The sequence below is a fragment of the Gasterosteus aculeatus genome, chromosome 12 (assembly GCF_964276395.1).
Source record: "Gasterosteus aculeatus chromosome 12, fGasAcu3.hap1.1, whole genome shotgun sequence".
In the NCBI taxonomy this organism is placed as follows: domain Eukaryota; kingdom Metazoa; phylum Chordata; class Actinopteri; order Perciformes; family Gasterosteidae; genus Gasterosteus; species Gasterosteus aculeatus.
Window position 1 is genome coordinate 19,552,938 of NC_135700.1, and position 23,809 is coordinate 19,576,746.

The window sequence follows — 23,809 nt, forward strand, 5'->3', positions numbered from 1 at the left end:
CACTTCCTTCGTGGCTGCAGGTTGAAAAATAGCGTGATACAGAAATTGGGGGGGTTGTTTCAATTAAAACATCTCAACTTCACTCTGGGAGTACGTTTGTGCCCACACATTTTTTTACCATGCTCAATTAATGCTCTGAATGGTGGTAATGATCTTGTGAAGCATTTCATTTTCCATTTTACAGGTCTCTTTAATTGGCCTCCTTGTCAAGCTTTTTGGGGGGGAGGAGGTGGGGAGTTATCCTTCAATTAAAGTCACCTAATTACACAACTCAAATGCCTCTTGTGTCCCCAGAAGGGGGTGGGGAGGATAGGAACCTGGCAGAGCAACAGCAGCTGACACGCACACATTTTGTGCTGCCTCATCTGAAAACCAGCTTTGTGGACACATCCCTCATCTGCAGAGGATTTAGTACCAGACACAGCGGTGCTTTCAACATCAACATGCTGCTAACATGTTTGTGATAAGCAGGCACAATGTTTACCACGCTCACAACTTAATTTAATGCGATAGCGGGCTAATATTTGCTTATCAATTCCTGTTGAGGCGCTGAACTTTGGCAGACTTTCTACCAAATAAATGCACAAAAGATTCCACTCTAATATAAGAAGCAGGGACATTTGAAGCAGTTCATGTTGAAAAGAAGCAGTACTGGCAGGCAAGGTTAATTGCAGATGTGTCACCACAAAAGAAGAAAATCTTGTATGGGTGCAAAAGCAGTCTGACAAATACAACATTGCTCGAATCCACAAACAGGATTTTTATAAAACTTGTACTGTATTGATCGTACAGTTGTGAATGTATTTGATAGGAGTGGAATTGGGCTGCTTTAAGTTTCAGGACATGGTTTGTTGTCTCTTTTTCAAGCTGCACACCTCTGTGATATGGTTTTACATGCTAAAAAGGTTGTATAACACAGTGTTGTGTGTATTCCTATACGAGCTATGACCAGCTTTGACGTTCCTACACAGTCCAGCTTGTCAGAAATGACAGGCAAATGGAGAGTGGAACCGGTAACCCGGAGAGCAGCTAACAAATCCCCCGGCTCAGGATACGAGCTGCAGGGTGTGCAGACCATGACTGATACACCCTCACTTCCCTGAACCCGTTCGTAGGGATCTGCCATCAGATTCTACATCACACACTGTCAGGCTCGTGCAGTAAACTGATGCTGTAACTAAGGACGGCAGCTGTTTTCTTCCTTTCCAGCCAGTGATAATAATAATTGTTTGACTGTGTGTTTGAGCTAAATGCTTTATATCGTCTTTTCTCTGCAACATTAAAGAACACGTATGGCTTTTGATATCGGTGCAGTCGGGCATCGGTGCTGCGAAGGAGGAGAAGTGAACCTGCGGCGCACCGAGACGCCGACAAAAAGGCAAGAATTGATTAGTCCAAATGAAGGGATGAGGCTCCTTCTGCGGGCTGGAGATGAATGCGGCAGAGTGTGACAAAGAACCAAGTTCCTCTGATTAACGCCGTGGCTGTCAGCGAGCGCCAGGCCTGACTGGCACATCAAAGACGCCAAAAGACACAAGGAACGGTTTGGCATCTTCATTTTCCTCCATCGTCGCTAACTGTACCCCATCCTCAGCGCTGACCATTTCGTCTGAATTGAGTCACGCTCAATGGGGGGGGGGAGCTTTGAAAATAACTCTTTGTCAGTGTGTTGCTGTTTTACGGGGAACACAAAAAGGACGGGATCGTTTATCTGTAGATTCCTTCCATGAAAAAGAAAGACGAGGGGAAAAAAGGCCAGCCTACCCGAAGTTCTCGTATCTCTCTTTTCTTACCTCGATGTGCAGTCTGCGCCTGCGATCCCTTTATCTGCCTTTCATTAGCGCGCCGCTCGCCCTCTTCCCAGGGCGCGTGTCTGGTAGACAGTCACTTTCTCGCGGCCTGTGATGTTTCTGCAGATTACAGAGGGCCTTTGAAGCCGCCGCACTCCTCATTGCCGGGGCCTCAGAACGGGCCCCCGCCCATCTGTCACATCGACGGCAAAGTAGCGGAATGGGGCCGAGGCAGACACCCTCTGCCGAGCCACACTTTTGTCTTTTATGTGTCACATTTGGGTGTCGCGTGAAAGCCACCTCTTTGTAATCATCCGCCGGGACCCGCCTGGAAGACTGGCCTCCGCAGCATGCAAACACACACACACACACACGCACACACGCCCGCACACACACAGGGGAGGGGAGGAAAATGGTCCTCCGTAATTGCTCTTACCCGTGGGCATCAGTCTCGAAATGAGACAATTATCGGCATCACCTCGCAGCCTTCTGTGGTTTCCTCCCACTTCTCCATGGCCCTGGAAATCACCGCCATGCTGGTCTTTGATACCTATAACCAGTGGGAAGGATTTGATTGTTCCTGCGCGTTAGGAGACGGTTGCAGGCTGAACGAACCTGAATGACAGCCAGCCGCCAGTAACTCGGGGGTTACTTCACAGAAGAAGGTTTTCACAGATAAATATAAACTGAAAATTCTTTCAACCACTGGTTCTCAAAACACAGGTCTGATTTTGAAAACTTTTATTTAGGCTTTTTCCGATCCTTTACCACCGGCCTTCCCTTACTGTCACCTGTGTTAACACTACATAGTGTAATTTATGACAACAATGACACCTCTCACATAACTGGTTAGACTCAACCGGCTCAACTAGCTGGTTGATGCCGTCTCCAGCTGACTTGTTTTAAAACTAGAATCCTTTAAAGAGGTATTGCATATGACCTCGATGGCTACATACTATATTTTGCAGATCTTTGAAAAATGTTATTGAACAAATGTTGCAACCTGCCTGTGTGATGAGTGATGAGGTGAAATATTTGCAGCGAAAAAAGCTCTTAGGCTTCTTAGCTTACATTCTCGGACAAGCAGGAGAGAAGTTAGATTTGAGCTTCATTGCTCAAGTTTAAAGAAGGAGGGTCCCTGATAAAAAAAAAAAGAGATCACAGGCAGCGCGTTTCCACCTCTAACGGTGCCTCTCCCTGTGTCGAGATGATAAACTCGTCGAGCTTGAGCGTTTCCCAGGGGCTGTCTTTCGGTTCGGATGGTCACCAAGCTTTAACACGTCTCCCATGTGTATTTTACCCACCACAGGACCAGGACATCAGTGAGCAGTCACCCACCCCCCCCCCACCACCTTATCCTGTCACGCAAACACACAAATGTATGACGCATGTGAGCGTTTGTGTGCGCCATGAAAAATAAACACAGACGACTCCAAACGCACATCCCCCGTTGAGTCAGACCAGCTCCCCTTAAAAAACATCCTCCTTTATAACGGGCTTCCCGAAACGGAATAATGCATAAAGCAGAGGGCGACGTTAAACTACAAAAACATTAAGGAAGCCCAATGAAATATGCATTAGAGTAAGTGGATCAGAGAAGCTCAAAATCCGCATTCTAACATAATATTCATACGGTATGAACACAAGTGAGTATACATTGTAACTGCATAGTGTGCAGACTGTGTCTCCCCCTAAAAAGCACCGGGTCTTTTTAGAGCCTGCAACACCACATGTACAAATTTGGAAAAACCAAGACATCAAATCATTCAGTGATGCTGAAAATGTAATAAAAGGGAAACGCGCCGTGGCAAAAACCACACGCCGCATACAAGGGTCTCTTATCGTATCTCCTAAAACTACTTTAGGAGCCTAGAACTACGGTGGCTTTCAGGTAGCGTGAGGACACGAAAGGCTCCACAGAGCTGTAGAAACATGGCTGGGGCAAACATGGCAGATTCTGTCAAGATCACATGGATACAAAACTGCTCATTTGAAGGGTAGAAGTAGACTAATTAAAACAAGTTTATGATAATTATACTTCATTTTTGTGAATAGATCCCCAAAATACTACACACTACTTTAAGACGTGGAAGTATTGGGGGGTTTTTCTGCAGCCCCACGCCGGCGAGGAGCCTCATCCACGGACCTGGGTGGGATGCCGGAGGAACACGGGACTGGTGGCGAGCTGTAAACATTGATAACCATAGCGATGCACATAAAAAAAATTAAGCGTTTGGTTGCAGATAAAAATAGAGTCACCATACACATTATGCTTTGACGGCGCTGAGTCTCTGATGCTGAAAGATGTGGCGCTGACAGGCTGGCAGGCGAGAGAGAGACACTGAGGCAGAATGATTGGCTTCTCCTCTTTGATGTTCCCGTCTGACTCACTCGTGGCGGCTGGTTACATCTTCAAAACCGTTCTGCGTCGACAGTTGTAATGACCCCAAACATTTCATCTGTCATATCTGAACAGCGTTGTGACAACTTCGAGTGAAAAGAATATACTTCTGTGACCAAACTTTGTGCGATGTTCTTATATCTTTCCACAAAAGGAGAGAAGTTATTAATTTGCATTCGCCACAGGCTTTAAATTTGATGTAATTACCCAAAGTTACTTCCGATTTGAATTACAAGTTTTCTAAACAGTGAAGGAACAAATGCAAATGTGCAAATATCAAAAGAAGCAGAAGTTTTTTTTGCGCGAACGAATTGAGTGCAAAGTGTAACTTTAATAAATTCTTATTAAAGAATAACAGTTAACTAATGGAAAATGACCACAGTGGCTCGGTGCAGTCAAAGGGCACATTTTTATTAGTCGAACCATGTGCGAGACCGATAACCCATTCAAAGTCCGCCTTTGTGTGCCCATTTGTATTTGTATTTTTTTGTTTATATGTGAAGAGACCAAACATCCCCATTCCATGCAGTCCACAGGGTGGGAAGCGGTTTCACATGGGGGTTTTTGTTGGGATTTCTCTTTCATGTGGAAACAGTCTCTGGGTCCCTTTAGCCTGTGTGTTGTGACAGAGGATAATGAAATTCACAACATCTGCCATTCGTTAGGCCCTGTTTGGTGTAACCGATCTCCTTTTTTTAATCCGCGGACTTCCAACGTGTGAGCAGCGCCGCGGCTAGAATGAAGGAGATGGATCCCACGGCCTCTGCGGGTCTGCAGCCGGCCGCCCGGAAGTGGTTTTGCATCCGGACCTTTCTCTCCTCAGGCCCGAGAGTAAGCTCGTTCCCCCGCTGCACTCGACTTTCTGAATGTGTATTACGCGAGTGGAAAGGTACACGTGACCTTGTGGGATTTGCTCCTATTAGGAAAGTAGAGACACTTGATTGAAGGCCACCACGTGTAGGATTTGAATGTTATACTTTGGCGCCAGCAGGTGGTAGTGTTAAAACAAACAACTCAGGGGACAATATCTGTTCAACAAGATAAAAGACATGCATTCTAAATGTAAGCAGAAAGAATTATTCAGTGCAATTTTTAAGCTACAATAATCAATACCTGTTGGGAAAAGGGTCAGTCATAGTGTCCTGGAAAAAAAAAAGTGAGTCCACTAAAAGTAAAAGTAAGTAAGTTTGTCCACTAATTAATTAATTGATCTTTGAAACACAAAAGCGGCACTTTAAATCTTCTGTCTACCTGAGATGTTCTTGTACTTTTCTAAGAAACATGAAGCATGAACAACTGATCGCCTGAAGAAATCTTACATGAAAACTGAAAGCAATTTCAGCTAATTTATGAATAATAGTGGGCGGGCCGTTGGCCCGATTAGCACCCTCTGTGCTACATCTCGGCTCTTGAACATTTTTTGTATGTTTCGGCTCATCTTTTGGTTCTGGTCCACAACTTCCGTGTCCGTTCACGCTTGCTGTTCCCATTAGCTTCATTTTAAAATACACCCGCTAGACGGCTTCCCAGCACCAAACAGCAGAGAGGCACGCTTAGCGACCAGTTGGCGAACACAGTGGAGCATTTAGCATGTACAGAGATCATGGTTGGTAGAGACCAAAAATTAGTGTGAATTCTTCAGGTGGACGGAAAAAACGTCTCCAAATGTCGCTCCATATTTTCCCGAGGTTTAAAGAAGAACTCTTCAGGTGATTTCACAAACTTGGGGATGTATAAAGATCAATGATACAGATCACAGCATGTTATTTTGACCGAGACAAAAAGGTTTCCTTAAAGAATGTGCAAGACTGAAAAAGAAGAAAAAAACTTTCATTGGATTGCACAAGAGTCCAAACGAGCAATCACATCGGTATGTAAAGGGTGTATACGGAGCTGGGATTGCTTGACACGGACCAGGAGGTCATTTGTTGGAGATGGATTTAGAGGGAAGACTCAAAACATCATCAGAGTGTCAGAATCACCTCTTCATCTGAAAGCAGCGGCTGAGAAGGTGGATCAAATCAATCTTGATTCCTTTGGTACCTCCTATGCCCATCATCCACCTTCTTCATTAAACCTGGAATGTGCTTCAAAGAATGCACACTTTCTTTCCTCTGTGAATATAAAATCTGATATTCATCAGCCGGTACAATATGTGCCGATTTAACAAAGCATGCACTGCAACGGAGGGAAGCTCCAGAGTGTACAGTGTGCCATGGAGAAAAGCCACGACCACGTCTCATTTGTCTCCTACAAGAGCTCAGTCTGGTTTATTTAAAAAAGATTTGTCCCCATATTTAAGTCCAACTCAATTGTAATCGCTTTTTTTTGGTCTGCTACAGTTACAAATCGGTAAAAAGGACTTGTCCGGAGACAAAAAAAAGAAAACAAAAAGGGATAGGCCTATACATCAAACACTTTTAGCTTTCATGACGACGGCCCCTAGTTTTGCATTTACTCTTTTTTTCCCTCTCGATAAATGGTGCATATTGCAGACTGACGCTGCTTACAATCTGAAATCCCACAGGGTACGAAGGACACAAGTTAAGCAGGGCTTAGTCCAAGTTTAGTTTAGTAAGCTTACTTCGCCCCCTACCGAGGATGAAGGTGGCCGGGTCACATCGCGGTTCTACCGCCTCGCCGGCAGGGGGCGGTCGAGGCCGGCGTGCATCTGCGCAGTCGCTCACCGCGCAGCAGTGCTTCCGCCATCAGATCAGAGAGAGCGAGCAGCCTGTGCCCGGATCAAAATACAAACAATGGGCAAGAAGCACAAAAAGCACAAGTCCGAAAAACACGGATATGAAGGTATTTCATTTCCACACTCGCCGAGCAATCAACCGCTTGAACTGTTTGCTGATTTGAATACATTGCTGAAAGCCCCCGCCATTGTTAGCTGTGTTAGCACGACCATAACCGAGCTTATCCACCACCGTGCTGCTAGGCTAAAGTTAGCCGCACAGGCCGATGTAACGTTACATGCTTACTTACCTAATTCCTCTGTCGATATACCCCAAGTCCTTACGAATACAAGGCAGGCAGCGATGTATTACCGGTCAGCGTTAGCTGTAAGTTGTAACTGCACTGGCAATGCCTGCCAGATAAGCTAACGTCAGCTACTAGCGACTGCTGTCACGGGTCCGTCATCAGATGCCCACGGTTCGGTCTGTAATGCGGCTGGTTGACTTGGTATCCGCAGAGTACGGAGAGAGACCTCTGAAGCTGGTGCTAAAGGTTTCCGGAAACGAAGTGACAACGGGAAGTTCGAGTCTGGAAACGTTTAAAGAGGAACCGCCGGCGGACTTTGACAAACCCAAAGAGAAGAAGAAGAAAAAGAAGAAGGATAAAGAGAGGGGCTTCGGGTCTCCGGAGGACGACAGAGGAAAGAAAAAGGTAACGAGACTAAAGATCATATCCCTTTTCCTCTTTCCGGAGACCAAGTTACTAAGTGTAACTTAACATGGATTGTCATCATGTTACATGTCTCGTTTGCTTCTGTGATGTTAGATAACAAAGAAGAAGAAGGGCCAGGAAGCGGAGGATGATGAACGTAGCAGAACACCGATCCGCTCCGAGCTGGACCGGCTGGAAGGTGGGCTTTCATTTCCCTTCTGTCCTGCAGTTTACGTCTATGTCTTTCATGCAAAAACGTCTCTTGATGCTTTTGTTTGTTTTTCTCGTAGAAAAGGAACAAACTCCTCTGCAGGAGGCTTTGAACCAGCTCATCAGGCAGCTCCAAAGGTGCGGCATCGGACATTTATTGGAATGACATGATTGTGTGTCAGCTGGTTGATTTAGAAGCTCCTGCTCATTCAGCAGTAGGTCGCCCCACAGTGCGTGTGATTACATCGGGGACTACTGCCCCCCCCCCCCCACCTACGGTAAAGCCAGTGTGTTTTCTCCGCAGGAAAGATCCCAGTGCTTTCTTCTCGTTTCCGGTGACGGACCTCATTGCACCCGGCTACTCTTTGGTAATCAGACAGCCGATGGACTTCAGTACGATAAAGGAGAAAGTAAAGAATGATTACTACCAGTCGTTGGACGAACTCAAGGTATGTGTCTGTTGGTATGGTTGTTGCATCCCAAGTAGGGCCACACAACAGGATAAATAATGTTATATCAACTTTGAAGTTTTCAGGATGTCAGCATTCGCAGATTAGCTGTGCCGCATTTAGACGGCTATAACTTATTTCAAAGTGTAAGATACTTATATGAATTTAACATTTTGTTTAGCGGGACTTGTGGATCTGGGCTGGCTGTAGGCAGATAACCGATTTTAAAGGCCAAAAAAATGCCTTAAAACAGCTTTCACGTGGGAGATATTGATCACGTTGGATCAGTGTCAAACTAAGAGAATCTGTGCAGATTTTAAAAGTAAATTACCAAAAAGTAGTTCAATGTTTTCCCTTGTAACCACTAGCGTGGGCCAATGCCTAATGTTTGTTGTGTTGAGGGTAATACACTCTTCAATGCAATGTCATTCACAGGAGGTGTCTTTTTGTTGCGTGCTTGACATGTTGTGCGTTGATGCAGGGCGATTTCAGGACTATGTGCGAAAACGCCATGATTTACAACAAACCTGAGACGATTTACCACAAAGCAGCAAGGAAACTGTTACACTCCGGAATGAAGATCTTGAACCAGGTATGAAACTTGTTGGTCATTCAGACCATTACATACAGTGAAGTTGTCGACAGGTTGCGTTATAAAAAACAAGAATAATCTTGTTTTACAGTACCTTCTTGGTTTGATGCTTGAAGTGTTTTCAAACTCTTGTTAGTTTAGAGTCATGATTAGTTTACCTTATTATCTGTGGGGAAAGTGACAGTGACAGTGAAAGTCTCAAAGTAAAAAGAAGAGTTCTCTACTTCTCTAAACCCAGATGGTGTCTACTGCACCACACATTTAAACCATCGTCCACACAGGAAGATTTCTTTGATAGTTGCTGCAGTGACTAAGTTAAGCTACATTGCTGTTTCTATAAAGCACCAGATGGGGGCAGCAGATCACCTCCAGTTGTAGCAGTAGTACAACCAACAGGTTTATCCAGCCATTCTCTCATCTGATCCCATGGGAGCAAAAAAAAAATCGAAATTTGAAGATGTCTATCCAACAGGAAAGACTGGAGAGCCTGAAGCAGAGCATAGACTTCATGTCTGGCCTCGACCCTTCGGCCACGCTGCCGGGAAAGGCTGAGGAGCACGGGGGCACCGGCCTGGACCAGAAAGGAGAAGGAGCCTCGACCACAGGCGCCAGCGAGCGATCCCAGACACCCAGCACACCCAGGTCCTTTAAATTCATGTTTGTTAAAGTCACAGTATATGCCACTTTGGCTTAGCTGCTCCTAAGCTAGGAGTGGCCCAAGTTCAACACGAGGGAGAAATTATATTCATTGGTTCACTACTTGAATCCCCTGAATGTTGATATTTTAGCCTCTTTTGAAGTTGACTTAAGCTGGATGACGCAATTATCTCTTAAACTGCCTCAAACTACAACTTTCAGCTGTCCTTTTCAAGCTGAAATCCGTTTTACGGGAGGGTGGGGGGAACGGGGGGGTTGGATGGCGCTACAACAGGAGACACTAGGAAACGTGTCAATACAGGTTTTTTGATCTCATGGAACCCGTCGTCTGAACTGAACGCAGTTGGTTTTGTATCTGATTTGCATCTTAAGGGAAATGACTTCTTTTCACCGCTGGAGGTTGAGAATGTGAAGAATGCCTCTCAGCTTGCTGGGTCTCGTTCTCTCTCTAGGCGTTGCATCTTTCAAATGTGTGTTTTTGTGCCCAGTGCTGAAACCGCACCATTGCATTTAAGGCCGGTGTGTGCTTTTTAATGTATCCACGCTTTACCATCAGTATTACAGCAGGTTACATTTAGTTTCAAATGTTAATGACGTCCGTCAGCAAAGCGCTTCCTGCTGTATTGTCTGAGGAATGAAAGCAGAATGTAGGCGTTTAATTAACAGACGCACTTGCACAGATTTTGTTCCCGCAGTATTTTGCTGCAGTGTGAATGTTTTTTTTTTTTCTTCATTTTTCTTTTTGCAGCAGTAAAAACCTTTTCATTCAGGCGCAACGTGTCTCAGCTGTCTCGTCTTTCAATTCAAGTCCTTCATTTGCAGACAGGAAAAGGACTCCAAGGACGAGGCGGCCAAAGTAGAGAAAGAGCTTCAGGAAATACGCAAGGTCATCGCGGAGTCTGGAGGAAAGCTGTCCAACCGAGTGCTGCAGTGCGATGTGAGGAAGCAGGTTTATAAAAAAATCCCAAATCCACTTCTTACAAAATAACGACATTAAGAAAAGTAGCCAACGTTAGAGCCCCCAGTCAAGATAATATTCATACTTCTCTATCAGCCTACTGGGACATTGTTTTTTCAGACGTTCTGGTCATGGTGGTTGGTTAGTGATGGTTCAAAGATTTGTCTAATGCCCGACAAAAGTTCAACCACATAAAATCTTTTCCTGAAAGTGTTTTTTTAAAGGTGTTTTCTGCCATTGAGCCCTGTCATGTCTTTGTTTAGTTGCAGTTTGCAAGGCAAAAGCCTGATGGCTCCACCACTATGGCAGTTCTCAACCCGGCAGATCCATCAGCAGGAGGTGGGTCCATCTTGACTCACGATTGAGTGCAAACAATGTCCCAATGTGTGGACAAAAAAAGCGATCCGTAGACATCAACTTGGACATGTTTTTCAGATGCTTAGTTGGTAAGATGTCTGGGTGTTCTCTGTTACAGAGGCCGGTTACTGTCCTGTGAAACTGGGCATGATGTCCAATCGGCTGCAGAGCGGCGTGAACAGCCTGCAGGGCTTCCGGGAGGATAAACGGAACAGGATCACTCCAGGTAATACTTCTGTAACTGCTCACGGCTGATTTCAGACCCCTAGAACCCGACCGAGGAGATAACGAGCAACCCTCTCCGCAGTGTCCTACGTCAACTACGGGCCGTTCACCTCCTACGCGCCCACCTACGACTCCAGCTTCGCCAACGTCGGCAAGGAGGACTCCGACCTCGTCTACTCGCTCTACGGCGACGAGTCCGAGTCCTCGGGCTCCGACAGGTACGCGCAGCAGCAGCACCACGGCGAGCACGCTCCAGCTCCGAGGCATTCTCACTGAACGCCAACCCCGACACATTCCTTGCGGGTTACTTTCCGGAATCCTCTTATTTATTTCTCACTCTGGAGGAAGCTCAGCTTTCTGTGCTGTATGCAGCCGTCCTGCCAGTGTGCAGGCGGAGGATCAGTCGACTTCTTGTAGCTCTCGGCTAAGACTGTTTTTGACCTCTGAAGCAACAGCCGTACATGTTTTTCTCTGTGTGTTTGGCAGCTTATCAAAGTTCCTCGCCAAATCGGACGAGTACATGTACAAACTGGCGGACAACGTCCTGGATGCACTGACGAACGGCGAGCATTCAAAAGGCCTGAAGGAAGCTGAACCGGTAAGCGCCTCATGTGGTCCCTCAAACTGATGGCTGGCTTTCTTTATCTCTGGAGTTAAGAGGACGGGAATTCAGGGGTATCAATTGACCGAACGAGTTGTGCTCTGGTTTTCCAGCAGGTGGAGGAGGACACGAATACACGAGAGGACTCGGATGACATGGAGGTGAGAGTCGACACCTGGATCAACACCTCTCCCCCCCCCCCCCCCCTCCCCGAGTGATAAGCAGCGAGTGGGTGGAAATAAGCATCAAGTTCACGGAGATAAACATCCACCATCGTCCTCGCTGGACGGGATGTCCGGAGGAGCAGCGCGCGTTACCCACAATACTCTGTTTCATCTTGTTATCACGATGGCCTCTGCAGACTGATGCTACGTCAAACCAGCTGTGTCAACATCGCAGGGGCCAGCCTTCAGCTGTGCGCCATCCACACATGGAAAGAACGCCGCCCCTCCTCCCCCCCCTCAAAACACAGCGGTGCTACTCACGCAAGGCCCGCTGTCAAAGAATTTGGAGAGGCCCGTGTTTTCTTACTGTGCCCGCTGGCTGCGCGGCTGAATCGCTCCTCAGAGCAGAGGAGGAAAGCAGAGTACAGGCACACAGCGGGCCTCTGTCCTGGCTGTTTGCTGCTCTTGGCCGCTCTCCAGCACAACTCTCATCCCCCTGCGCTGGCGGGGGGGGTTTATCCGCAGCTTTTTCATTAGGTTTGATTTAAGTGCAGCGAAGAAGCAGCGCGACTAAAGAGGCTCCAAAAGGCCAACGTGTTCCCTTGAAGCGTCGGCCGTCTAGTGTGGAATCCTTTCCTCCTTCCTGACTAAACACGTCTCCCCCCCCCCCCCCCCCTGTCTCTCGTAGGTAGCGAAGCCTGAAGCGTCCAGCTGCAACAGGCTCGACCTCCTGCTCTGTGCTGCGAGACCGCAGACGGCTGAGGAGCTCTCTGGGGGTAAAACGTCTTTCTCTATGCTGCAACTGACAGATATTCATTTTCAGACTGGTCTTTATTCTACGTTGGGGTGTCTTCCAGGTTAAACAATTTAACATTTAGCAGATTTGTGTACTAACCATTTACACAGAAAATATCTAGTTCACAGTTTTGCCCAGGCAACAGTTCAAAACTTCAGTTAAGAATTAAATGAGATATGGTTTGGAACAATCGGGTAAATCTTGACATTTGCACACAACAAATGGCTCGTAGCTTTTTAAGAATCACAATGAAAACCAGGAAACTGTTCTTTTGGTGCGTCGTATTTATAATGAATCTGTAACTGCAAGAACTTGCCTCGTGACAGATCACACATGTGATGATCTGTCAAGCAGGACACAGAGTTGTGAACCTGCCTAATGCGCGTTCAGAGGAACATGGGAACAAAGCCTTTTGCCAATGAGGTCAATGGAAAAAAAGAAAGCAGCCTTCACCTCAGGCAGTTCGACGAGCCCATTTCGTATTCCATTATGCATCCTCTCAAAGCTGACCAACGACCCGCTAAAGTTTGTGCCCTCCCCCCCCTCGTGGACTCGAGACGGGCAGGTCCACATTGGGACACAGGAAGAATAGATGTTTTGTGTTCAACCAAGGAACTCTGAAGCTACCGCGAGGTAACCGGAGGAAGCACTAACGGTATGTTTGTGGACCCCCCCTCCCCCTCCCCCCGATCTGTCACAGAGGCCCTGCTCTTCCAGAGGAAATTGGACGAGACGACAAAGCTCCTGCGGGACTTGCAGGAGGCACAGAAGGAGCGGCTGAGCGCTAAGCAGGCCCCCAACATGATCTGCTTGCTGGCACCAACCGCCAAGGAGCTGGAGCTGGGTAAGAGCCCCCCACCTCCCGCCCCCTGGTTCCAGGCGTTATGCTAAGCTATGCTAACAGCAGCTGGTGGTAGATTCATATCTCTTGTGCAGACATAAAGAATGGTGTCAATCTTCTTATAATGTTCGGTGCTTAAACACAACACAGAGCTTCCTGTGCAAATAACACACTGTGAAATAGAGACTTAAACCGGAGCGAATGTCTCGGTGACGTTTTCCTTTGGGCTCCTCCTGTGTCTGCAGCGGAGAAGGTGACTGGGAACTTGGCCGAGTTGACGGGTCAGGTGGCCCCGTGTGACGTCAGCAGTGTCTATGGCATCAGGAAGGCAATGGGCATCGCTGCTCCTCCAGAGCCCCCGGGGCCCTTCATTGACCTCACCACAGGTAAATACCGACCTGTACCTGGTATCTACTTTTATAGCACATTGCTGAAGAATTCCCCTTAATAATACGCTGCTGCTGGAGATAGAGCCAACTACTTCCATTTCCTTTTTAATGTTATCTTGCTGGACATACCAAGCGTTGATAAGGTTTCCCTTTGAGCTCTGAGAACTAATCAGATTTAAACAAACGGTGCAATCAATCGACTAATCTTGGTGATCTCTGTACTTTTACTAAAAGATCGGAGGACATCCTCTGCCACTGAATAACATTTATTTTTAGTAGTAAAATGTGAACTTAACCGTACAAATACAGCAGTGTCAACGAGAACTCGGCATCCAATATACATTTCAATGTTTACAGTCCAGGAGGCGGCTGAACCCATGGAGTCCTCGTCCGGGTGTCAAGATCCAGCTCCAGTCATCACTGTATGATGAAATATCTTACCACCTTTACAGTTTCATAAGTTAAGTTTTTTTGTATGAACGGTGCTTTTTGTGTGACCTTTGTAAGCATTTCAGTCATTAAACCTCTTTTTTTATATAAACCTCGGCTCTTGGTAAACATCTTGTGACAAACTGCAGACATAGGAAAACATTTATTACATTCTGTAGCTGTACAAAACTCAACGTCACATTTGTTCACATAAAGGCCATAACGTATTTATAGTTATTATCTAACTGCAATTACAAACAAAGTGACAGTTTTAAAAGGTAAGGCCACGAGATGAATAGAGTTTCAGAGACTTCACACCCGGGCAGAGTCCAGACGTCTCCCTCATCGCAGCACTTATGCAGACAAGCAGAATATTGACTCCGACGACAGGACGTACATACAGCACATTGTGTACTTTTCAGCGGCTATCTTGTCATACAAGTAAAATCAAAACACTACACCGCCGGATCCAAGATCACACGAAGAGCAAATGTGTGGATCCGGTCACTTTTAATTGGTCAGAGAGTGAAACTACTTCTGCTGATGATGTGACGACGTCCCGGAGAGTTTTTATGTGTATTTACGTTTGTCCTCTGTACAGCCTGCTTCTGTTATTGAGTCCGCCTCACATAAGTCCTGCTCATTACACAGTAACAGAGCAGTGTGTCCATCCGCTCTGAAAACAGGAAATCCAGATGGGTTTCACATTCTGACCCCAACAGAATCCATTGTTTTGTGTTTAAAGGACCAGAGAGATATTCAAAAAAAAATGACACAGCTGTATTTGGCATTAGTACAATACACTTGTTTTTCCTCTATCGCAAACAACATCTAAAGTTAAAGACTCCAAAAAAAAGTACGAAAGTGACGGATCACCAGACGTAAATGTATGTAGGAAAACCACTGGTCACCTCTTCGCCCCGATGGGCTCCATCCTGAGCCGCTCCACGGGTCCGACGTAGGAAGCGTCGAGCCGGCAAGAGTCCACTCACTCACATTAGCAGGAAACAGCCGTCCGGTCCCCCTCGACACTTGTGGGGTCCGTGATCTCCTCCGGTCCGCCTCCACGAGCGCCGGGCCTCAGCTCAGACCCATCCCTTGCTGCTTGCTCGTGTCGGTGCACAAGAAGAAGGTTTTCAGCTCCCCTTTGCCCTTGACGCTGATGAGTCCCCGACACTCGCACGAGTAGCCCAGCTTCTGCAGCACGTCGGACGTTTCCACCGTCACCTGGAAGCAGGACGAAGAAGTCCCGGTTAATGACCTCTTGTGTCTCGTCGCTTAGTGCTCGGATCTGGGAGACGTAAACGAAATCACTTATTTCCAAAATCCAGCGAGGGTAAACCACCTCGCAGCGAACAAGGACGGTGGTTTCTACTGCAAGTTGAAGCATGAATTGCTTTGTATTCGCCGAGGAGAGTGATGCGGGAGCGCAGGGCAGAAGAAAATTAAAGGGACCATTTGCCACCTGTTCTGTGGATGTCCAATTACTGCTGATGGAAAACGTAGTCATCCTGATCAAATTCCCCCCTCGAGTGCTATATTGAAAGCTGCTGTTTCCTGCTACCGGGGAACGTGCGTGCGAGTTCACTACGTCTGATAATTAAGAAAACAATAAACCTCACAAAATGTCAGCTCAGGAAATATTTTCGAAAACACAGCCGTGTCCCTTTCCTACAGCCGAAAACAAAGACTCATTGTAAAATACCTGCCCGACTCACGTTGTTTGGTCGGAATAATCCTCATTAACAGCTAAATGTAAACGTATGCCGGCTACGCTGAAGCTCCCAGGTTGATATTTGAGAACTGACGTGGGACCGTTTGACCCTCGGAGAACGGCAGACGTCGGCCTCTTGTCGGACCCCCGCTGAATGTACCTGGATCTTCCCCAGCTCCCCGGTGCTCTCCATCCGGCTGGCCACGTTCACCGTGTTGCCCCAGATGTCGTACTGAGGTTTCCTCGCCCCGATCACTCCGGCTATCACCGGGCCATGATTAATGCCTGGGAAAAAAAAAACATGGTACTGTTGCTGAAAAATCCATCAGATCTCACTGACATTCACGGACAGGCTAACATTCAGAAGAGGAGAGTTGAGAGGCAAAAAGGAACACTTTTGTTTTGTTAGTTGACACTAAAGAAAGGCACTATATCACTATATATATATATATTTTTTTTTAAATCAAATCACATCTCTGTGTCACTGGGAAGTTTGCAGTAGAGAAATGAGTATGACATAAATGGTTGAAGAAGAAGTCTGCGCCAAACACTTACACTTTTTTTTAATAAAGTGGATTTTCTTTTAAAGTCGCACAGTGTTTGGACTCAGCCGCTGATAAGAAGGTTGATACACATTTCGATGTTTATGCAGTGTCAATGTTTTTATCTCTGAAGAAATGTAAATGTTTTACATAAAACCTCTGTACTGTAAGCTCTCTGTTAAGAATCAACTGTTGTTAAAGTTTGGTTCTGTCTCCGTTTAATGGCTCCACTTTATTGAATAGTTTGATGCTATTGAGTGGAAACCTTAAAATAAGAATTACAAAGCAGATGCATCATATTTCTGTCAAAGGTTAGAGAGGTTGAACTTCACAAACTCATCATTCAGGGAATGCAACTGCTCTCGTCGCTGGGACCCTGCGCAGGTGCCAGCTGTGCACGTTGTAACCAAGGTAACCTGTTGGGTCGTCAGCTGGACGCACTGCGGTGCACCACTCAGTCAATGACGGGTTTGTGCTGAAGCTGTCACTCACCCACACGAAGCCTGAAGCTGTTGAAAGAATGTCTGTTGATGCCGTCCAACTTCCCGATCAGGGCGATGGCAAACTCCACCATGATGCCGATCTGGGCCTGCTGCCTCTCTCTGTCCTGAAAGCAACAACCTCAATATGACAAACCTTACGTTTTTATATATATATATATATATATTATATGACCCAGGTCTGACCCTGGTCCGGCAGTAGCTACTCCACCTGATTGTTCTCCTGACCGGGCGTCCCGCTGAGCCCTGCAGCCGCCATGTAGGTGCTGCCAATCGTCTTGATCTTCTCCACACCGCTGAACTTTGGTTTGGACAGCAGCTAACGAGAAACCAAAAAGGGAGCTTTAAAAGACATCACGTGTCATCTGTTGGGGAAACCAGCACCTCCAACACATTCTGGAATGTTTGTCTCGTCCCTCTTTGTAGTCCTGACCTCGTCAAAGTCTGCAATGATCTCGTTTAGGAGCCTCAGGCATTCCAGACCCTCCTTGTTGATGTCACACTCCGTGTAAAATTCTTTGAAATCCGGCACGGAGGCGAACATCACACAGACGCAGTCATAGGACTTATAATAGAGGTCCTATTGGGGTGGGGGAGGCGCGGGGCGACATAAAAAACACAAAAAAAGTTATTTCTTTTACCCAGAAAGAGGGAAGAAATGTTCCATAAAAGCGTTTAGACGGACAAGACTAAACTTGTTGAAAATACGTTCTTTCAAACTGATATTGTGTGATTGGCCGGTTTCTCATTCATCCCTCATCAAATAGCACGATACCAGCAGCCCCCGTCCCTCACCTCGTTCTTCTTACTCTCCCCTACAAACAGCGCTGCCACGTGGGCCGGCAGCACGTTCTCCAGCAGCAGGCGGTTCAGGTTCTCCCTGGTCTCGATCTCGTCCTGCTCCGTGCGGTTCTTGTACTTCAGCAGGAAGTCCTGGCGGAAGCAGGACTCGTTCTGGCGGGCAGAAACGCGGTGAGTCAATTCAGAAAAAGGACAACCGCAACAGTCATTCAAACTGCGTTTGTTGCAACCACTTGAAGACGTAGAGGTGGGGCTTGTCCTCACCTGTTGTGAGATGATGAGCATGGTGACCAGGAACAGGGTGATGTAGATGCAGCTCATCACCTGAGGGTGTTTCACCAGCCCCAACCAGCTCAGGACGGTGTGCTCTTCAATGCTGTGGAACACGCTCATGGCTTGACTTGACTTCCATTTGCACAGTTCACACACACGATTATTCTGTTTGAACTCGGATGGATGAATGTGAAGTGTCTCTAAGGAGCCGCGACGCTTAAAAACAAACAAACACAAAACGGCATTTTATAATCAGCCGCTGTCGACTGTCACCTGCTGCAGTTCCCGTGGTGCTGCTGAGCGTAGAGAACGTTTTCGTAGACCACAAAGAGTTTCCTCTTGGTGCTGAGGATGAGGACGTAGTACGTTGTGGAGGCCAGGACGAGGAAGAGCACTTTGAGCTCAAAGCTCACCCGGAGGAAGATTCCGCATGCGATGAGCGACAGGATGCAGCAGTACACCGAGTACTGAAGGAGAGAATTACTGTTCAGTCTGATATTTAAAATATCAAGTGTGAAAAATGGCAGTTTCATTGTTGCCGACTGGTAACAAACCCATCGCTCACAGGCAGGTAGAAGAAGACGTCTGATCCCTGCTCAAGGGAACCGTTTGTGAGACCCGGCTCTTTGATAACAGTGGAACATTCCGGCACGGGCGTCTCGACGAAGCACTGCGGAGGTATAAATAGAGCTCTGAGGGACGGGCGACCGCGGGGCGACGTGCTTTGAAGTCTGCCGCGGCCCGGCGCCACGCGATGAGCCGCTCAACACGCGGGCGCGGACTCACCAGGTTGAACACCGACAAGATAACGATGGCCGCAGTGGTGACGGTGGCCAGAGGGAGGCGCACGCACGGCCGCTTCACCACCGCCTCGGACACGGCCGGCAGCCACTGGCACCGCGACAGCTTCTCTGGCAACAGGCGCTGCAGAGGAGAGACAGGGGGGAGGTGAGAGAGGGGGGGGGGAGATAAGGCTCAAGCAGGCATTTGACACAGGTCGGGGCATCTGCAGGCGCGGGACGTTTTCCTCCGCCGGCTATTTCCAGTGACGGAATCCGTTGGAATGCGAGGAGAAAACGCTCGGCACCGCGAGGGGCCCGATCGCCAGGTCAGAAGGTCAGATATAAAAGGCCTGGGCGGACGCACGGGGCGGCCTCCATACCGGGCCGGGTCTTTGTCAGTGAAGCACACACGGCACCAGTCCCTTTCATCCTGGCCTCTAATGACAAAACATTTGTCTCTTGTAATGTGTTTTTGCCGTCTGAACATCTTGTTCCTAATCTGCGCAGGAGCTCTTAAGTTATGGCCCTAAAAAGTGCTTTTGACATTTTGATCCACATTATTAAGACAGTTCAACCCACGAGGGGATGTTTGTATCCGATGTAATGAAAATCCCTCCGGACATTCCCAGTTCATCACTTTAATGAGAATAGGACAGAAGTCTGGCCACACTAACCTTGACCTTTGACCTCAATTCCAAATGCGTTTTATTTAGAGATTTAAAGTTCACTCCTTCAGTGCGAACGTGAATGGTATTAAAAGCACAAGGTCAGTAGCTGTTTTGGAGTTTGCGGTCGCTTCACAAAATCTTCTTTTAGAAAAACGGAGTATGATTTGTACATTGCGTGTTGCGTAACAGCCCAAATAATGAGGCAGGATGAAGACTGATAATAAAAGTACATCCTTTCTGAGGACTTGACACCTTTTCATATTCATCTTGTGGCATTCGCAGAACCTGAACTGTAATAATAATCGTAAAAGAATTTCACATTTGATTCTTACTTCCGAGCACACGGAAAATAAATCATTAAAATACCAACCTTAGAGCGGGAAAGTTTAATGTGGGTCAGGGCCAGCGTTGAAAAAAGGAAACTGTTTAGCACCGACGCACAAACCGCGTGCAATGCGTGCTGAAAGGTCGCTGTGATTCTTTTCCCCACATTCTACTAACAAAAACGCTACTTGGGACCAACTGCCTAACAAGAGCAGAAACTTCACGTGAATATCTTAAGACACTAAGACACTGACCTGGAAGTGGCCTGCAAAACAGATGGCCAGCGTCAGCAGCAGCACGCAGACCAACCCTCCAAACGACGCCCCCAACGTCTGCCGACTGAGGGAGACCAAAACCAGCGTGAAAAAAAAATACAAAGACGCACACTTGCAAGAAACGGGAGGGAATTCTGGTCGCACTCACTCCTTTGTGACAAACATCTGGACAAAAAAGATGCAGAGGAAGATGCCGGTGGCACAGCCGACGTAGTGTTTGAACATCGGCAGGTCCAGGGCTCGGTACTCGGAGGAGGAAAAAGAAAAAAAGACGCCTGAAATCTCTTGATCAGCAACAGAATGCTTGAGTGGAAGCGATGGAGGTGTGGAGTCTTGATTTGTGTTCAAATTTACCTGTTTTTCCAAGTCTTTCTTTGGAAACCACAGAGCTAAACTGCCGTTCTCTTCAGACTTGGACCACTGCCTGTGGAGGCAGAAGGAGAGCTTTAAGTTATGAGGACCAAATAAATGGCAAAATGATGACAGCACCATCTTGATAGCAATATTTCTAATAATTATGCTGTTCGTAAAAGTATTTGAAAAATCATTTAGGCCCAGCCCAACCCAATTAGCACTTGGTAATGTGGTTAGTTTAACCGGGTTGGGAAATAAATCAATGTATTTGACTATTTAAAGTTGTGACCTGACCTTGGCGCTTGATGAACAGTCGGGGATCACATAAGTTGTTCATATTTATCCCGAGTGGGGCACGAACGTTTGTCACAAATTCCATAGTAAATCCTTACAGTGGTTCTCGAGACATTTCTTTCCAAAAGCTAATGTCTACCTCATGGTTTTGCTGGAGGAAGAGTCATGGGATCAGTGACATCTGGAGGATCCATCATCGGGGGACTGTGAATGCCTGCGCTAAATGCTCTGTTCATCTATGTCGTAGTGGTTGACATATTTCATCACACACACCAAAGTACCGACCTCTCGACAAACCGAGCCATAAAATGTTAGCGAGAAAAATGTATCCCATTGTCATGCCCAAATATCTGTATTTATTATACCGTTAATGTTATTATTTCCATTCAATCATCAAAGTGCAAACTGCTGGAACATTTGAACCTGCACTCAAGTGCCGATTTTTGACATTGGTCATATTTTTCATTCAATCCCTAACGTGATTTCACGTGTAGCGAAATAGAAATGGGCTTACTTGCTGCTGAGCTCATCTATGGTGGTAGTCATCTCGTTGTGCAGCTCTTCGTCAAACTTACTCTTCTGGGATTTGTTCCTGCACCGGAAATGGCCGAGACAATTAGGAGGAGGCAGACGAAACAGTCACTGAAACGCGCCCGCTGCTCGGAACAGATGCTGGGAAACCAGATCAACTCATGCAGGTTACTCGTCCAGCGTGGTTAATGCCATTCCCGAGCATTAGTGAGAAAGGAAAAGTATGGTTTGTGCCTGTGAGAGAGTTATCGGGGTGTGCCGGATGCTGGATGCTGTGTGTTAAAGACGATCTCTGTGGGATTCAGCTGGAGTGCGTCTGCCGTGCTTCTGCTTGGAAAGCCCGGACGCCATCAGGAAGGAAACACTCACACAGATACACACAAGCCCCAGACAGTGATCAGTGTTAATGGGAGCATGTCGGTCCACTCGCTCTACAGGTCATGTGCAGCCCTGAGGTTGTGGACAGAAAAGAGCAGCACGGTACCACTGCTTAGGTTAGTGTCAAGACACCGAGTAGCAGTAGTTCTCAACCTGTAGGAAAGGACACGCCCATTTTTGGGGGACGTGGCACTCAGAGAATTATTTAAACGGTTGGTACAAATTATATTTGTTATTTTAAACCGATTTATTGATTTTTACTCCACTTCCCGACAAATAAATACAAAATGAAACCATATTTAAATCATCTTTATATATAAGAATGTTGGAGACTTTAAATACTTATTTACTGTACAGTAACAGTCAAAAGTTTGGACACGCTTTCTCATTGAATTAAATGGATTGCTCTGCGCGAGCATCCGTTTGTTGTCGTCTTCGGGGGGGGTCGTACGCCAAAAGGTTGAGAACTACTGCACCGAGGGAACAAGGGCCTTGCCGGCCACGAAGGCCCCCACTCACTTATAGCTGCTGAACGGAGGGGTGGGCAAGGAGAACGGTTCCTCTAGAGACTCATCAAAGCTGTCCAGTAGTGAAACACAAACACACAACTCATCACAAAAAAGAAGTGGGGAGCCCTAAAAAATTAAAAAAGAAAACTCCATCCAAGGCAGCCAATAACAGCTAGATACGTTCTGGTGGACAAAAGAAGCACACTTATGTAACGGTTACATTTAACCGCAGGAAATGTTTCATGGCGTCCAGCTTAAGTGTGTGCAGCTCTTTTCCCACGCTGTGCTGGTGGAGCGAGAACGCATGAATGAAATCACACAACTTCCGACTCGCAGGGTGAAATGCTTCTGCTTTCGGGGGGGCACACTTTATCTTTTCGAATCACATTCAACACTCCAAACCGCAGCGTTTGTGTAGGTGGGTCCTGCCCGCTAGTCAGAAGCTACACTGTAAATATTTGTTCTCCGATGGCTCACTGCCTGTGCCAGACGGGCCGAGAGAATCAACCACAGTGAACTACAGCAATCGTCCATTTGCGTTATTGGAAGCTAATGGAAGAGCTCATTAAGGAGCTCTGCACTCCCGCCGCTCTGCAGGAACGACCAAGTTATAGGGGAATCTAGCACATAATGGAAACATATTTTTCGGATTTTAAGAGACCTTCACTCCCACTGGGATGTTCATGAGTTTTAACTGTAATGGATGTATATGCATAGTCGTGAATAACACAAAACATCCTGCATGTTCAGTGTAATTCTCTTTTAGATGAGACAATCAAAAGGACCTGACACAATTACATATGAGCAACTTGAAAATCCTCACATATTACAAGACGTCGGCCAACATGACCATCAACATTTCTAAGCAAGCATCTTGTACATTATATCAATCTCTCTGTGTGCGGTGCTACCACATGGCATTGTTAATGAAATGATGTGATGGAGCGGTGACCAGTTGAGACTCCATGAGCGGGCGGAAAAGTCCTGGCAGGAAAGGATGATGGGAAACACTTGCAGCTATGGGGCAACGGTGTTGTGTTGCACAAGCTTCAATTGTTAATGTGTGCGTGCACACTCGCTCTGTTACAGTTCGATATATGCAGCTTTAAATAATAATAATAGTCACCTCTCGGTCATCTTGGAGCCGGGGGCTGGTCGTAGAGGGATTTCCTGGAAAAAAAGACAGGGACGGCGGTCACTCAATAAGAACGAATGGCGCCACTGAAATTTCATTTATTCAGACTCTTTTATTTGACAAATACTTTAATTCCATTATCTAAGGTGGGAATTTCGCTATGAGATACCCTTCATAGAATCAGCAGTTATTCATCAAAAAGTTCCAAATCTAGTTATTATTAAAAGATTTGACTGGATTTTGGCAGCTGTCGCCCGGTGAACGACTGACAGCAACCATCTCCTTACCTTGGAGCGGGACTTGCCGTTGACAATAGCGTCCGCGGTGAAGCCCTCTCGACTCTGAAGGTGAGCAAAAGGCTTGACGGCCCCCCAAGACTCCAGGTAACGGGTCATACGCACCGACGCCCTCATCTTCAGACCGTCTTTCACCCGAGGTTTGGGCGCGTTGCGGCTGTTGGAGGTTGGATCCTTAGACTTG

General features: G+C 46.8%; 2 protein-coding genes and 1 long non-coding RNA gene across 7 annotated transcripts in view; 1 reads left to right on the plus strand and 2 right to left on the minus strand.

Annotated features, from left to right (window-relative positions):
* Positions 1 to 4,752: 4,752 nt before the first annotated feature.
* Positions 4,753 to 6,922, minus strand: LOC120811638 (uncharacterized). 2 transcript variants are annotated; one of them, XR_005710386.2, is made up of 2 exons: positions 6,788 to 6,922; positions 4,753 to 5,107 (listed from the first exon to the last, which is right to left on the minus strand). It is a non-coding gene; the product is annotated as an uncharacterized LOC120811638 (long non-coding RNA). The 2 variants fall into 2 exon arrangements; XR_013451597.1 differs by having other exon boundaries at positions 6,776 to 6,922.
* Positions 6,749 to 14,361, plus strand: brd7 (bromodomain containing 7). 2 transcript variants are annotated; one of them, XM_078085558.1, is made up of 17 exons: positions 6,749 to 6,996; positions 7,388 to 7,581; positions 7,696 to 7,780; positions 7,872 to 7,929; positions 8,096 to 8,240; positions 8,722 to 8,832; positions 9,305 to 9,474; positions 10,312 to 10,438; positions 10,711 to 10,786; positions 10,923 to 11,030; positions 11,112 to 11,247; positions 11,516 to 11,627; positions 11,744 to 11,791; positions 12,483 to 12,570; positions 13,291 to 13,434; positions 13,677 to 13,817; positions 14,178 to 14,361. In XM_078085558.1, exons 1-17 carry the CDS (start codon positions 6,948 to 6,950, stop codon positions 14,246 to 14,248), a joined length of 1,863 nt encoding a protein of 620 aa, XP_077941684.1. In that variant the 5' UTR covers positions 6,749 to 6,947; the 3' UTR covers positions 14,249 to 14,361. The 2 variants fall into 2 exon arrangements, with proteins under 2 accessions (XP_077941684.1, XP_040023113.1); XM_040167179.2 differs by having other exon boundaries at positions 10,312 to 10,426.
* Positions 14,071 to 23,809, minus strand: part of adcy7 (adenylate cyclase 7) — a 38,333-nt gene continuing 28,594 nt past the window's right edge. For 2 of the 3 annotated variants that reach the window (XM_040167152.2, XM_078085557.1), the window contains exons 11-26: positions 23,617 to 23,805; positions 23,321 to 23,364; positions 21,291 to 21,368; positions 20,483 to 20,552; positions 20,277 to 20,374; positions 20,108 to 20,192; positions 18,866 to 19,003; positions 18,645 to 18,749; positions 18,353 to 18,546; positions 18,071 to 18,182; positions 17,801 to 17,959; positions 17,439 to 17,585; positions 17,217 to 17,324; positions 16,998 to 17,112; positions 16,124 to 16,248; positions 14,071 to 15,476 (exon numbers count right to left, since the gene is read on the minus strand). In XM_040167152.2, coding sequence (XP_040023086.2) covers positions 15,330 to 15,476; positions 16,124 to 16,248; positions 16,998 to 17,112; positions 17,217 to 17,324; positions 17,439 to 17,585; positions 17,801 to 17,959; positions 18,071 to 18,182; positions 18,353 to 18,546; positions 18,645 to 18,749; positions 18,866 to 19,003; positions 20,108 to 20,192; positions 20,277 to 20,374; positions 20,483 to 20,552; positions 21,291 to 21,368; positions 23,321 to 23,364; positions 23,617 to 23,805 — 1,914 coding nt within the window. In that variant the 3' untranslated portion in view covers positions 14,071 to 15,329. Of the gene's footprint in view, positions 15,477 to 16,123; positions 16,249 to 16,997; positions 17,113 to 17,216; positions 17,325 to 17,438; positions 17,586 to 17,800; positions 17,960 to 18,070; positions 18,183 to 18,352; positions 18,547 to 18,644; positions 18,750 to 18,865; positions 19,004 to 20,107; positions 20,193 to 20,276; positions 20,375 to 20,482; positions 20,553 to 21,290; positions 21,369 to 22,204; positions 22,265 to 23,320; positions 23,365 to 23,616; positions 23,806 to 23,809 lie in introns of all 3 variants that reach the window. The other variant, XM_040167141.2, reaches the window with a different exon arrangement.